Below are 17047 nucleotides of genomic sequence, written 5' to 3'. Positions count from 1 at the left end.
AACAACGAACCACATACCCACGTGCTCCACGTGGAGCAATAAGAAGAAAGTGTGACGAGAACATGGTACCTGATGACCCTCAAGTCATGCGTGTGAATGATACCAACTGGAACACCCTAATAACTAGAATCTGAATAATCGCGATAATAGCATGGCAGGCTTTGAATGTTTCATAAGGCATACTGCGAACTAAGTCCTACTTCACACATAAGGGTGCTGTCTAAATGCCTTAAATGCCTAAATTGATAAAATATCGTTTTTTTCTATATATTTCATTTGTAAACATTGTACAAAATACCGTATGGGCATCGATGTGGAGCTTCAAATATGAGTTCAGGTAGAATGTTGCAATCTAGTTTTCTACTTGAATGAAGACGTGATAAGACGTGTGTCGGATTTTTCCACTGCACGGGTAAATGTCAAACCACTGGGTAAATACACCAGAACGACAAAGGGGATAATAAAAATTCTCAGTCATATCCACACGGTACTATTACGAAAGTGCCGACATATGCGAAGAAAAACGAAGAAACAACTCATTTCCTTTGATACATGCCTACGTGTCAAGGGGGTGGAATGACTTAAACAGAGTGAGGAAGTGAGGGAGTTAATATTTAACGTCTCATCGGAAATATTTCAGTCATATCGTGACGAAAATATGTTTGATATTGAAATAAAATATGTATACATTATAAAAACAGGACAGTAAAACAACTAGAATATCACAATTAAACCTAGTGTGAAAAGTTAAAACTAATATCACTATTTGGACAATACAATATAAAATACGGACTGTAGATCGCCAACAACTGAAGATAGATCAACATACTAGGTACCATGGGGACTTACAGTACCTTTGCAACCTGCATGGGCCCTACCTGGATTTACACCATCCTTTCACGCATTGGCGATTACACTGAAATTTAGCCATTATTAAAAACAACAAGTTTACTACGATTACACGTTTGGCCCTTCTAAGTTTACATGTAGTGTTTTGGGACTTACGTACCCTCTCTGGAGGGCAATAATTTTACAATACTTCAACCGCCGTTGAGGGTACAGCCACTTCCAATCTTAGTTATTAATCTAGACTACCAATAGTAGAAAATATATATATTTATAACTCATTTAACAAATCTTATTCTTTTAAGAATGCAATAATTAAATGAGAACATACATGACTTAAAAAGAGAGTAATATACTGTTTCTTTTCTGATAATGATCCTTGTTCAAACTCACTTGACCAATAGGATGTCTTCCACTATTTCTTCATGTGTCCTAAATATAACATGATATGAATCATATTTCTATGTGAAACATTATCCTTGCGGGTTGTGTTAAATGGTAATAGGTCAGTACAGTCATTACGCCCAATGGATGTTTATCCATGTTTCAGCACCCTTGTTTTTTACGGTTTTCACCGTGTTTCATTTCACTCAAACACACTGAATATTGCATAATTTACTTCACTGTATGTTCCAACATGCCACTAAGCAAACAGAAAAATCCTTTTACCTTAATTAGAGTATAAATATGATCGCCACATTTACGTTTATGTGTGATTATTGGATTTTAGGGTGTTCCCATACTTTTTGTTTGTGGTATACATAGCAAAGCGGACATTACTTCACGGAGTTCTTCATGGAGTTCTTCACGTGTTTCACGTGTCCTATGGACACATGATGGATTTTTACATTTGTTTGGTTTTGATAAAACAGACAACTTGAATATATGTATCAAGTTCAAATTCTAGTGTTACCTCCATGAACAGTTGCAAGGGTTCAGCATGTATTGCTTTATAGCTTTTAAAATTAGAGTGATATTGAATTTTCTGAATCATATTGATACTAATGGTATTGTTTCATGTTTATGCTTATATTTGCGGACTCCATGTCAAATTATAATCTCAGTAACAGGGAGACGCCTATGTAAATTTGGTATTACTGATCATGTTGTTTCTTTTCAAGTAACTAAGTTGTGGTATTCCTAAAGTTCAAACAAGTGAAATATTGATACAGTTGTTGTTTGGACTGATTATGGTGTATGTTTTATATAAACACATTTGGAATGAAACATTTATATTCCGTGTAAATTATTCATCAGACATGAATGTTTTCACTCTACAGTATCTGATTATAAAAGCTCGAGGTAAGCGAAGTTTATTGTGCTTCAACAGAATACATATTCCTCTTTAATACGACAAATATTTAACTGGCTTATCATGATAAGAAGAGATTAAATATATAGAATAATTCTCACCCCCGTAACAGAAGATTACGAAGGCATATTTGGACGTGGCATATCTCGAAAACCATAAATATCTTGTGAGTGATATCTTTGTTTTAAATAGGTTGGATGTATGTTTTCAAAAAAGAAATCATTAGGTCATTTTAGTAATTATTATAGTAGATATTTGGTTTTGGTGTATGTGTAACCACAACTGAGTCACTTATGCTGGAATCATATCAGACGAATGTGGATATTTCACATATTCATTATCGCATCAAAACAATTGATTCATAGATTTCTAGTTTCTATCATGTTTTAGTGAGCCCAGACATTGTTGGGTTTTTTCCATGAACTGCTAAATATTTTTGTTTGTCGCTTGCCTTAGCAACCATTGTCCTATATACCCGAGAGGTCAGATAGATAAAACGTTACACTGTATGGCGAAAGAAGGGATTGCGAAATATTTGAAGCTATTGCAAAACGTCCTGGGCCGTACAACATCAACGAATCGTGATACTTTACGTGTATATCGATTTCTGGCGCTGTGTTGTGGTGTTTCAGAATTTCTGAATCAGACAGGGAGTGAAACGTAATGTACATAAATTAGTTACCATCAGTAAATATGCCCTATATATGTCAGTCATATTTTCAGTCGAGCAAAACCTAGAGAGCGCCAAATTAATACACATTTCATCACGTAGGTCGAAACGATTTGAACAATTGCTATTGACTTAAAGGTCATTTGATGCTTTTATCATGTATAGCTATAAATAAATGCTTATGATCAATACATTTCTATACCAAACTGACTTTGATGGAACATATCCTATTTTGCTCTGTTTGGAACCGAACATGTTTTGCATAGTACTTTAGGAACTGAGGCAAATTCTATGTTTAGTGTATTCTTGAAAAAAATCATTTTTCCACACATTCCTCCCGCCTTTACACGGATCTTCCAATGATCAACGTGCCTAATCATTTATTAATAATATCTTCAATGCAGATGTCCATTTCATTTATTTATTTATTTATTTATTTATTTATTTATTTATTTATTTATTTATTTATTTATTTATTCACCTCAGTCTTTACAAGCTGGTCGGTCTTGGATTTGATTTGTTGTGCTATATTTTCTATACCATTCTGTTTAGAGTTTAACATGTTATATCAGGGATTACACTTTCTGATAAGTGTAAATTCACACGTGTTTATATCCCTCTGACAAGTGTAAATTGCACTTTACACTTATCAGAGGGGTACACAAAGTACGCAGTCTAGACTACCAGTTGTCCGACTTCCATTTTTGTGGAAGTCGTAATGGCTGAGCGGGTTGGGCAGCTGATTTTATGTGCTGTGCCTCACTCTGAGGGTGCGGATTTGAATCCCGGCTGACACTCGACCGATGATGTACTTTTGCTAAGAAAGTGTGATCCCAAATATAACATATGTTACATTTGACCACTTTCTAAATGGAATTGTGTAATCATACCTGTTTAGAATTGATGTTTAGCAACTCTTGCTTGTAATAGGCGGCAAGGATTGTCTGGTGAAGACTTTATTATATACAGCACGCCGTCATACAGCTGGAATAGAGCTCTGCGAGTCGTTAAACAACTAGCAAACAAAACTCTTCTGATAACAAACAAAGCAACAGGTTCACATCTTTTCTATAACTCTAACAGCAGTGGTTCATTTATAATTATTTATTTTATAACATCTTATATGTATTATTAAACTGTCTGTCTGACAAGTTCGTATTTATTCTAACTGTATACTGGAACCATGCTTGTCCCTTAAGAGGTATACACGTCAAACATACATGTTAATTATATCCCCGATATGAACTATTTGTTGAAATAAATGAACTTTTCACAAACATACACGGAACCATCCACAATATTACTGAAACATGATTCTTTTCCTTTGAGCATCTTATTATTTATGTTTGTGGATTGCCTTGCCAACCATTGTCTTTTTTGTCTTTTGTAATTGTCTCAAACATTTATCGATTTATACTATCACCATAGCGATAACCCAACATTGTCATAATGCAGGTCAGCATTGGGAATGGAGAGGGGAGGGGGATACAGGAAGGCGGAGAGTGAAGGGGAGTGAGGGGTGGTGGGTGGGGTGGGGCGATGGGTTGGTGGGAGGGGGGAGGTATGATGATTCTCTTCAGTGGATGTTCTGACAGGGATGAAACGAGTTTTGTTTTATGGATTGTCAGCATCGCCATGACAACACGTACACATGTTTAAGACCGATTGCGAGAGTCCTTGCAAAACACAGCATCCATCATTTTAGCTAACTTTCAGTCAGTCACTAGAACGCTCTCAGCAAACAAGCAGTCTGCCACCATGAAAATTACGATAGCAATCCTCTTGATGGGTAAGTACGACAATTATACAGCTATAGAAATTGTTCATGCTACTAATTTTACATTAACCATGATCTGAGTTTATAATACCGATTTTTCTTATTAGAGGAATTTCATATGGTGCTCAACGTGAAACGATTATCGATGTTTTCCTTTCTTACTCAGTGTGCGTGTTGCACCTGATAGAGGAGGGACGTTGTTATAAATATGCAATCCGTTTGTTCTTGGTTTGAGGAGAAGTATATGTTGTTCATACGATGCTTAAATAGTTTAATACACATGAACAAAATGTTTCCTTCTTTAGAAAAAAGTACAGAACATAACACCAGCTCTGAGATCTTGCTGTCACTGTTATACATGCTCTGCTTTAGTCAAACGTCAGCAGTCAAAGCCAGACGCTTCTCATTTGAAGATTATATCTTAGTGGTACAGCATTTTTTCATTCTTCCATCCTTGTTCAAGTTATGTTCCTCTTATGTTATGTTTTTTTTTAAATATTATACGTGATTTTAATCGTCCATCTTCAGTCAAACAAACATATGGAATAGTGTTAAAGGGGCACGTCATCAGCGTGAACTGGGCTTTTGTCTCTTAAGCGATGATCCACCTTAATGAACAGTGAAACCCGCATTTCCGATCTATTCCTCTAATTAAACCCGCCAGGAATAACATGTTACCAAATGTGAGGATGAGGAGTGATGATTCACAGTTGAGACCGAAATTCATTACAGTAAATGTCAAATGGAGACTTGCTTTTGCTTCAGGTACCCTGATTGGGTCTGTGGCCGCATGTAACATTGCTTCATGCACCCTGACGGGTACGCTGACGGGGACAGCCGGATGCACGTAAGTAATGTACCTAGATTTTATAAGTGGCCCTAGCCTAGGTGTTTTGATGCTAGAGACAGATCGACAGCACTTACATTGGGAACCCTTGATTCGCCATAATCTGGAATGTAGTTGCAATCTGACTGAAACAACAATCATTTTTCGACATGATTTCAACAGCTAATGACATTCTTTCAAACAACCTTGTTGATAAATAACCGACGTAATTCAATCTGAAATCATAAGGCGATGCTTTATCAATTATAACGAATTTTACCCTGTATGTAGCAATAGTCTAATACTATTGTAGTAGGGTGTATCGATTAAACGCCCGTAACATGCTCCACTACCGCCCAACGTGGTCGAGTTGGATCATGGATGAGTATGTGGTTATGAAATGTGCATTTGGTTAACCCATCATAAAAGTGACTCAGATCCCGTTCCTTGAATTGCGATCAACGGTGTACATGGATTGGCCAATTTGGAAGTTATGTCGCAATTATCATTCGCAAAATTACCCAACTCTGACCTTACACCTTATTCTACGCTGCTATATCTGCATGAAGTACTGAAATATTATTTTCCGGAGATTTACGTTTTAGGGTCAGATTCTCTAAAGAAGTAGGGATATCCAAATCGTTTACAACGCCTTTTTGACACTCAGTTCGTTTGTGCAAATTGAAATCTTAACAAAACTATAACGACACCTCAGCAGCAATACCGCTAGAGGCCAAGTGTGTTACGTTTTGTATCATCTGCATACAGGAACTACCAGACCTATATCAACTGTCTGAACACCCAGAAGAACAGCTGTACCAGCAGTGCTACGGATATGGTTGCTAAGCCAATCATTGAAGCTGCCATCACCTCCAACACAGCTTTAAGAGCAGCTTTGAGTTGCAGTAAGTGCCGATGAAATGGAAACATTACAACTGGATTATTTTTAAAGGGAGAGCAAATTATGTTTCCTATCTGAAGCTAGGTGTCCGTTAGCTGTTATATTTCCATATGCCACATTCTTGAACTTTAGCTTTATCTGGACACTTCCCCTGTAACAATACGTAAAGTATCTATCCACTAAAGGTCAGTGAAATAATCTCTTTTTGTGATTACATTCGAATTCAGCTCGTAATATTGATGCCTGATTAAGAATGCAGAAGCACTGTCTCAAAGGCCAAATAGCCTCACATCAATTCTAATGAAATGTTCCGTTATTGTACGTATTTACAGAAATAGATATATGATATGTCAAGACTAAGTATCAAAGATGCAGAGTATGAAGTTTCCATGAAAACAGTTATTTGACTGCAACAAAGTGCCTTTCGTATTCGTCAGATATCCATACCACACCAATGACCCTGCCTTTCGAGATGCCATTATCACCTGAGATGCGATAATCCTTCCAAATGCCCTTGTCACCTGAGAGAGCCTTGGCCACCAAAGGGCCCTTACATGAATTGCCACTTGTAATGTGAAATGTCCGTGTCCAGTTATACCTTATTATCCTGATCTAATCTTATTGCTGTTGTGCCGCTCGAATTGACTTTGTTACGCGAGTGTACAACGATTCTAGCAAAATGTTTTTCTTTCTTTTCCAGGTGGCGCTAGCCTCGCAAGCATCTCCGGCATGGCTCTCATCCTGTCCGTGGTGGTAGCACTGTTGAAAACTCACTTTTAATCCGAAAGGCTGTTCTAAGAACAACTCAGGGCCTATTTTCCTCAGTGTTTTATTGCCTTGATTCGTAAAACTTTTTCTTACGTTTTGGTACACTAATATGATCGAAGAATTTAGATTTGTAGATGTATGAATGTGCACAGGAAAATATTGGGCAAAATTTGTTTCTTAGGTGATCGTTTTTCTTGTCAACAGTGGTTTTCGTTGTATGTTAGGCTGCATAAAATATTCGATGCATACCATTTTCTTCGTCCATGTGTTCGCCAAGTTGGTATACGAGATTTGATTGCTGGCATGTAGGTCATTAATAACACCCAGATGGGGTGCTGACTGCTTAAACATTTGTGGGCGTAAAGCCAAACTCGAGAAACTTGTTCTGTCGTTGTCTTTTTTCTGATAAAAATGACTATTTTACCAATTCACTCTGTTTTGTTGTGTTTGGTAGTTTGTTTAAAGGGTCAACCGTCAATCTAATTTAGGTTGTTTGAGTCTGTACCGTTGCATGAAAGGCATTGCCACGCCCTTAAACTTGATTTTCATGCAATCAACAACTTTCAGTTTGGCGCTCACTTACGTAAGGGTTCGTAAGAGCTGATACAGACAGAACTGATGACCTTTTGAAAGACTACTGGAATCGACATCAGTACCCAATTACCGGCGAGGTCTACCGTTCAAGTTAGTTTCTTGCGCTTCGGTGTTGTTCCTGACGGAAACAAGTAGCTCTGCAAATGTTGTCTTTCTAGACAAATGCCTGTCTGTGGAATGTACATATTTTCATCTTGCACAGAATAGGTACCGGGTAGTCTGACATGGTGATATTACTATTAACTATCACATCATAAGAATGAAAACCGAGTTCATCTGTTCACAGGGGAAATAATGTCAGAGCTTTGAGCATGCACCTTTATTGTGAAACGAAGCGAAGCACATGCATTATTAATGGCACTTCATCACATTAGGTCTCTATAACAAAATCATCTCTTTCTTTGGTATTTCTATGGGTATGGCAATGCAAAGACGACACGTGTCTCGAACTGAAACGCGTAATCCATTCCAACACCCTTGTCAATACCAGGATTGATGAGTAAACTCGATATACACATGATGAAACTTGTTGGTCTGTGTATGGGAGTCTGTGAAGTCAAACACGAGAATGCCCTTCCCTTTGAGTCAAGGTTCAAGAGAGTGAGTCAAAGTGCGCGTCCTCCCTCACAAACATATTGTCACCATTGCCATTCCTCCCGTGGTTTCGTATGTAGGAGTCAAAGGCACTTCCCAGAATCTGAACACAATAGGCTTGAAATCGTCTTCGTACGGGGATGTAGGCTGTGTTTTCAGGCCCAATTTTCGGTGGAGTCTTCAATATAAACATCGAATCTCGATAAGTGGGAATTCCAAGCCGAGATGAGAAGGCGTCACTGGCATCCGGCGCAAAGCGTCGCCGAATTATTTACACTGTCAGTAACTCGTCCTCCGATGAAGAACATTAAGCTCAACTATTTGAGACATACAATTCCCTGTTGTTCACATTCATCTTTGCTGTTGAGTTTGCCAATCCTGATTAAATGCTCCCTATAATCTTCTTCTTTGTGAACACTTCTCAACATGAAGTCTAGCCCGACAGTGATGGCCGACTGACGTTCAGGCAAGATTTACGTCACGTAGTCAAGTTCAAAATATTTACACTTCACAAGTGTTTGGATGAATTACATTATTGCTTTTGAAAACAAATCCTCAACTGAAAAGAATTAAATTTTGATTGCGACTTGATTCTGTCTTAATTTGTTTATTTTCTTGTGATTAGGCGCCGTACAGGAAATACATTGCCTCTTCGCAGCGTACGTTTTCCTGGAGTGAAGCGGTTGACATTCCAATCACCAATATGGTGTATTAATCTGCGTTACATGGTTCTATATAGGAAAGCAAAATATTGCTTTATGTTATCGATATTTTCAATTTTTAGAACGTGGGTAACAAATAGGATACAAAACTCGTTCCCCTTTCATATCAAGTTTATGTCCCGAGCTTTAGCGAGTGACAAACCAAAATTATTTCACTCGGGACATAAACTTGATATGAAAGGGGAAGCTCGTTTAATGTCCTATAATTACATAGTTCACCTGGGCTCCTACGTATGACTTCTGCATGGGACGTGCTATCTTATGTTACGTGGTTAATATTTCCTACGAAGGTTATACTATCTCCTGTGTAGGCCTTACTATCTCCTACGTAGTACTTAGTATTTCCTACGTAAGTTACAGTATCTCCTATGTAGGGCACAGTGTCTCCTAGTTAGTACTTATATTTCCAAAGTAGGTCATAGTATCTCCTACGTATTAGACTTAATTATTTTCTATGTACTGCTTAGTATCTAATACGTAGGATTTAATATCTCCTTCGTAGTACTTAATATCTCCCACGTAGGACTTAATACCTCCTTAGTGGTACTCAAGGATTCCTACGTAGATAATAGGTAATAATATCTCCGTAGTACTTAATATCTGCCACGTAGTGCTTAATACCTCCTTAGTGGTACTCAAGGATTCCTACGTAGATAATAGGTAATAATATCTCCGTAGTACTTAATATCTGCCACGTAGTACTTAATAGCTCCTTAGTGGTACTCAAGGATTCCTACGTAGATAATAGGGAATAATATCTCCGTAGTACTTAATATCTGCTACGTATGACTTAGTGTCCCCTACGTTGGACATATTGTCTCCTACGCAATACTTACTATCACCTAAGTAGGACTTAGTATCACCCACGTAGTACTTAATGTTTCCCACGTAAGTCATAGTATCCCAATGTCGGACTTAATATCTAATACGTAGCTCTTAGTATTTCCCACATAGGTCATCTTCTACGTAGGAAATAATATCGCCTACGTAGGACTTAGTATCTCCTGTAGGAGATGATCGATGTATGTTAATACACATTAATCTGAAATGGTCGACTTAAATCCCCAAATAATCTCCTGATTCACTCTATCTGTCACTGTTAGAGTCTAGGGTCATGTGTTTCGTTCACTGTTAGAGTCTACACTATACTATTATGCCTTGCACATGAGCCATTATCTGCGTCCACAGACGATACTCATACAAACAAACAATCACCTGTAGTGATAGTCTTTTGCCTTTTTGAATTTCGTATTGTTTTACGCCACATTCAACACTTTTACATTTCTGCACTTCAAGCCACCTTGTAAACAATCACAAAATAAAACAAACCGAAAGCGGGCTTTCGAACCCGCATAGAACCATCTGAAGACAAGCAAAAACTTGAGGAGAACGTGTTATAACCAGAACGTCATATCAGAGCTCTAGCCTCCCCACCCCGTCTGTGTGTGTGTGAGAGAGAGAGAGAGAGAAAGAGAGAGAGAGAGAGAAAGTATGTGAGTGTGGGAGAGAGAGAGAAAGTATGTGAGTGTGGGAGAGAGAGAGAGAAAGAGAGAGAGAAAGTATGTGAGTGTGGGAGAGAGAGAGAGAGAGAAAGTATGTGAGTGTGTGAGAGAGAGAGAGAGAAAGTATGTGAGTGTGGGAGAGAGAGAGAGAGAGAGAAATGTATGTGAATACCCAAAACTCCTTAACTGCAGTTAGATCAAGGACCACGTCACGATAACGCCCAATAACACTGTATAGTAACATTGCGTTAGTGTCATGGATATTCACTGACTCGCATGTCTACTATCTAACGTCCTGCATAACCTAACATTTCTCAACTTACTAGTCATACTTCATATTCTGCACCTTAGAAAGGATATGTTAAATACTACGTAGGAGATAGTAAACCCTACGTTGGAGATAGTGACACCCAAAAATATTTTCACAGTGGCCTGCTGCTCTTCCGAACGAATCGGTGTGACCGTTGAACATTCACGTGCCTTTGTATTTGATAGTGGCAGGTGCGACAGTTAATCAGGAAATGCAAACAACTGATGTCATCACTTGTATACAATGATCCCTTAAAATGTGTTCATGCCATGGATAGAATTGCACAATAAACTCTATCTCGCAGGACGAATTGTGTAATCAAGCAACACACTTTTCATACTGTTTTATTGCGTAACTGTAGACTCATTGTGCAACTATAATGCCCCGGTTTGGTTTCAAACGTACTGACGAGTAACCAAATATGATTGAATATACAGCCATACATGTGAGAGAAATCCAGGCAGTTGTTCACACATAGAGCACGTGAACACATAGGAAGTGAATTACGATTTAGGCTTAAGACTTTGAACAATAAGAAACTTTGTGCGTTCTCCTAAACAGAATTGTAAATCCTGTGTATGAATAGTCAGTTAACCGACCCTTTGCCCCGAAAAAAGACCAATATATATAAACATATCTAAATATAATCTGAATAATACAGGCACCTGAATGATTGTTTTTAAAGCCACACGAATGGGATCAGTACTACCGAGATACGTCGGCGTGGGTAAGGGTAGGTTGGACATTAAGATATTTTCACTCCTGAGTAAATTATATTCAGCTTCTAATATCAAATGCATGTAGGCCATCAAAGACATTTCCTCAGTCATAAGTAACCGCTATCAACAGCATTGTCCATTTATTGCTTGTGATTCGGACTGTATTTTCTGCAAGTAAATTTTGAATCACTCCTGATTCCTGGTGTTCTAAGAGTTAAGAGTGTCCACACTGCCCAACACCAAATAAAACAGCTCATTGGCGGTTTCATTGTCCAGTTCCGAAAAAATGATTTTGCTGATGAAATTGTGTAACCTCGCAACGTTTCAACCTGTGGTAATTAAGGTCTCTCCTCTTCACGAAATTCTCGTCAGTGTGAGTGAAATTGACATTTGATATGTAAGTGAGCTTGATAACACAGATACAAAACACAAATATGAGTCTTAATTTACTAAATTAAACACATGCTGAGTCTCTTTTAATTTTCTGTTGGCTTCAATCCAGAGCGCAGGATCTCCTTCCTCGGTTTACACAAATATTTACGGATTTGAGTACTGTGCGATAAACAAACAATATCAAAATGCAGGTCAGCATTGCGACGGAAGGGGAGGGGGTGCGCGGAGGGAGTATGAGATAGGGGGTGTGTGTACGACGGCTGGCTTAGTCCTGAAAGGGATCAAATGAACTTTGTTTGATGGGTGAATTTCACAATTGCGACATCGCCATGACGACAAATACACGGGTATAAGACTCAAAACGAGAGTGCTTGCGAAACACTTCACCTATCTTCACCGCTAACCGTCGGCCAGTCACTAGGAGGACCGTAGCAAACAGTCAGCCTGCGACCATGAAATTTATGATCGCAATCCTTTTGCTAGGTAAGTTATCTCAACGTATACAGGTGTAAAATGTGTTCATGCTGTTTTTACGTGGTAACAATGAATTATAATATAATATAATATAATATAATATAATATAATATAATATAATATAATAATATAATATAATATAATATAATGCTTAATCTATGTATAATATTTATTTGCCCTTCTGACTCTGTGTGTACAATTTCCGGACTCCCAACTAAAACCGCTATGATTAACATATTGCCAAATGTGCGGGCAAGAAGTAATGGTTCTCAACGGGGACGAAATAGTAAATCACTAAAAAAATTTTTTAAAAAAAGTAAGGGAACTTCATTTTTAAGTTACCATTTGAAAAACTGGGAGATATAGCGGAGTCGTTGTTGACATGATAATAATGACTGTTTTGAGTGTGCATCACCACTTGCCCTTCCTCATGGCCATAGTCATATAGTGTAAAGAAATCACTCTGGAAAGATGCTTGGTGTGTGAGGTAAAATTTCCACGTGTACGATTTTCATCTTCGAACCCAAAACATTTTTCGAATCCATTTTTGAACAAACACAAACAACAGTGTGATGCAAGGTGATGGTCAAAATTATTGGTCCACAGTGATTTATCGACCTTCTTGAAAACCGTCATAATGAAGAATAACACCCCATGCAGGTGTATGTGGCTGCTGTCCGGTGCATGTGCACCCCTGGCGGTGCGCCCATAACATGTCTGTCTTTGAAAACTTTTTCAACGCTTATATTTCCTGCATAAACTGGAAGTGCGTGTTCCCTACTTTTTTAAGAAGAGTACATTACAGTGACTACCAAATAAAAAAATCCTGTTGTTTCAGGTGCCCTGCTTGGATCAGAGGCCACCTGTAATCTTGGTTCATGCTCCCTGACGGGTACGCTGACGGGAGTAGACGGATGCACGTACGTAACCACATACTCAGATTTGATATCGAGGCATGCCATAGAGGCTTTCATCATAGAGATAGATTTCATCATAGAGATAGATCGACAGAAGCTGTGTTGTGTATAGACTTTGGTTTATTCGATTCGCCACAACTGCAGCTTCGATCAGATTGCTAAAACAAACATCCCGATTTGGTGGAGGTGCAAACAACCTGTTCACCAGGCTGAAATTGTCTCTCGGAAGAAATGACTCCATATAATGTACACGTGGATTATTCAAAATTAGCTTCTTTGCATTTTGGCAATTCCAAATGACCAGTCAACATAACCGTGCCAAATTAGAAGCCAGGTGACCATGTAGGAAATCCAAAATAATTGTCCCGCTTTACTTCATGATTAATGCAGAAATTGATATAAATCGATCTAAATTTTATATAAATCTCTAATTTAAACATAGTCTGTGTTTCATTGATCGTCATTATCCCATTCGTTTGTGCAAATTGAAATTATAACAAGACTTAAACGAGCCATTATCAGCAATACCCCTGGACCCCCAGTGTGTGACGTCTTGTCTTATCTGCATGCAGGAACTACCAGGACTATATCAACTGTCTGACTACCCAGTCCGGTACCTGTACCAGCAGTCTAATAGACGAAGCTTCTAAGCGAGTCATCGACAGTGCCATTTCCACCAATACAGTTTTAAGAGCAGCTTTAGGTTGCAGTAAGTACCGAGGAAAATGGATTTTTTGTTTAAGAGGAGAAAAATATATGTCTTACCAAAATCTTGGCATTTGGTTAAATTTCCAGATCACCACCATAAGCATCACTTTTGGTGATTATATTCGAAATATACTAACGATCATGATATCCGACTATTGATCCATAATTAATTAATTATTCCATGACACCGCAGCCTCAGAGTAGATCGAAATCAGTTCACTAATGATTGGCTCTGTTAATGTTAGTATTCATCTACACATATACAGTATGTGACAAGATCTAATGGCGAAGTGGCAATGTTATGTAGTTTTCGCCAAAGGTCAGGTATGATCGATGACTTCGGTGACCCGCTCACATTGTTGAAGATGTTTGCAATCACTTGCTATCTGACATATGTAAACATAGCTGGAATAGAGCCTAGAGCAGTCACTGTGTTATTCGATTTGTTTATTCACAACGAAATAATGTAAATACAAAACAAGAATACATTATATATATTGAATAATGCGTTGCTGGCAGAGCTACGGCGTTATCACCAAAGCGTCCTTCCCATATGTGATGTCCTTATCATTACAAATGTCCTTCATCACCGAAGATGACATTTTCCTCCGATTCGCCCTTATTATCCATGATGTCCTTGCCCAGTGATAACCCTAAGTCACCTAGGATGTTCTTACCCCGTGATGACCCCTAGTCACCTAAGATGCCCCTGCCTTGTGATAACCCCTATTCACCTAAGGACCTAAGATGTTCCTGCCCTGTGAAAACACCTATTCACCTAAGATGTTTTTGCACTGTGATAACCCCTATTTACCTAAGGAACTAAAACGTCCCAGTCCTGTGATAACCCTATTCATCTAAGATGTCTTGCCCTGTGATGACCCCAAATCACCTTAGACGTCCTCGTGATGTGATAACCTGTAATCACGTAAGATGCCTTTGCCCTGTGACAACCCCTATTCACCTAAGGACCTAAGATGTCCTTGTCCTGTGACAACCACTAATCACGTAAGATGTCCTTGTCCTGTGATAACCACTAATCACCTAAGATGTCGTAGTGCGGTGATAACCTGTAATAACTTAAGATGTCCCTGTCCTGTGATTACCTGTAATCATCTAAGATGTCCTTGCCCTTTGATAACCCCTAATCACCTAAGATGTCCTTGCTCTCTGATAACCCCTAATCATCGAAAGTGTCCTAGTCCTGTAATCACCTAAGATTTCCTTGTCCTGTGATAACATGTAATCACCTAAGATATCCTTTGTCCGGTCATAACCCCGATTCACCTTTGATACCGTTGTCCTTTTCCGAGATGCCCTTCTGACCTGAGACGTCCTTGTTCTCTGAGATACACTTGAATCACAGATGCCCCCGTCCCGACAGACGTGATAGATTCTTGTTTAGTGATGCATTCGTCCCTAGTAAGAGCTTATTGTCCTACTGTCTGCTGCAGTCTTACTGTCATTGTGCGGCACGAATTCCTTGATCATGAGACGTACATGCCTTTTCACATGAGATGTCCTTTTGTCTAACAATAATAAGACAAATTAAAAAGTGAATTGTTTCTCGGGCATCGGCGCGTCACATTATTTGTGCGCGTAAAAAATTTTGATTGCTATTTAAAAAGATTATTTTGACTTGAACGCGTCCCGATCATCCATTTCTCCACAATAAGAATAAGAACAAGTGTGGCTGAATCTACAACTCAGTAATGCATGCAAAACTCCCCCAACTGTATTTATTAGAGTACAAAAATAAAATTGTGTTCCTCCCACGGCAATTTCTTATATCAAAAGTTTTAAAAAGTCCTACCCTCCTGTTACTTTTGAAAAAAATATGTGCCCGAGAAACATTTTTATGCAGCTTTATTGCTCTTAAAATAACCTTTATTTATGGGTTTGGAGAGATTTCGGACTTTTTGAGATAGCGATTCGCAATGAAGCTTTCAGTGATGTTTTGTGTACATCGATTCTGTCAAATATCATTTTCATTCTTTCCCAGGTGGCGCCAGCCTCACAACCATCTCCAGCATAGCACTCATCCTGTCTATTGTGGTAACGCTGATGAAAACTCACCTTTAATCCTGAAGGCATTTCTTCCTCAGTGTTTCGTCGGACTGCTTCGAAAAACTTTGGCTTTGAGTTATCATATCACAGATAGCAATACGTGGATGTATGAGCGTTCGGTGAGGAACATTGTTCAAAACTTGTTCCATAAATTGTAAAATGATCACACTTTATTTGTATTTATGATTTAGATAGCATAAAATAGTTGTGCATACAACCATCTTTGACTTGCCGTTGCTCAATTCGATACACCATGCTTAAACACAAGGTTTATATAAAATAATTTGGCTATGCCTTTGTTGTAAAATTGCTGGGAATTTTCCGAGTAGCCCCAAACCATATTTGTACGTTGACGAGTTCCTTGACTTTGTTATGATGAATAAATTATTATTTTGCGAATTTATTGTGTTTTTATTTTCCTTTTGTTTGATTTAGTGGGTTTTGTAATACTCAGTGACTTGGGAGTTTAGTCTAATGTGGTTGCTTGACTCTGTAGGAACGCATCTCGACACCCTTAAAAGTATTTTCTATGCAGTCAGTAGCTAGTAGGAGCTGTTGCATACAGAGTTGATGACCTCTTGAAAGGCTATCGGAATCAGTACCCAGTTGCAGCATCTTGTCACTAAGCTCTTGTCGAATGTTTCTTGGGCTTCGGTGTTGTCCTTCGCGGAATCAAGGAGCTCCGTTTCTTAAACAAATAACTTTGTTTGGAATGTACCGCTGTTCACCTTGCAATGAATATTTTGCCGGTAGATTGACATGGTAATATTCCTGTTAGCCTCTACATGATTAGAATGAAAACTGTTTTCATCTGTTGACAGGGGAAATAATGTCAGAGCTTTGAGCAGAAACAAGCGCCATACGATTACATGCATTATTATAGTATTGTGTTTCTTTCACAAAATCAACGCTTGCTTTGTTATTTCTATTGGTGTGGCAATGCGACG

General features: G+C 38.5%; 1 protein-coding gene across 1 annotated transcript; it reads left to right on the top strand.

Annotated features, from left to right (window-relative positions):
- The first annotated feature begins 4528 nt into the window (after nucleotides 1-4528).
- Nucleotides 4529-16201, top strand: LOC137288266 (uncharacterized). The gene is made up of 6 exons (XM_067820737.1): nucleotides 4529-4617; nucleotides 5371-5452; nucleotides 6200-6336; nucleotides 13247-13328; nucleotides 13898-14034; nucleotides 16036-16201. Exons 1-6 carry the CDS (start codon nucleotides 4587-4589, stop codon nucleotides 16113-16115), a joined length of 549 nt encoding a protein of 182 aa, XP_067676838.1. The 5' UTR covers nucleotides 4529-4586; the 3' UTR covers nucleotides 16116-16201.
- Nucleotides 16202-17047: the final 846 nt, after the last annotated feature.

Source organism: Haliotis asinina, chromosome 6 (genome assembly GCF_037392515.1).
Source record: "Haliotis asinina isolate JCU_RB_2024 chromosome 6, JCU_Hal_asi_v2, whole genome shotgun sequence".
Classification (NCBI taxonomy): Eukaryota; Metazoa; Mollusca; class Gastropoda; order Lepetellida; family Haliotidae; genus Haliotis; species Haliotis asinina.
The sequence above is the reverse complement of the archived record's forward strand: the minus strand, read 5'-3'. Positions and strand labels throughout refer to the sequence as shown.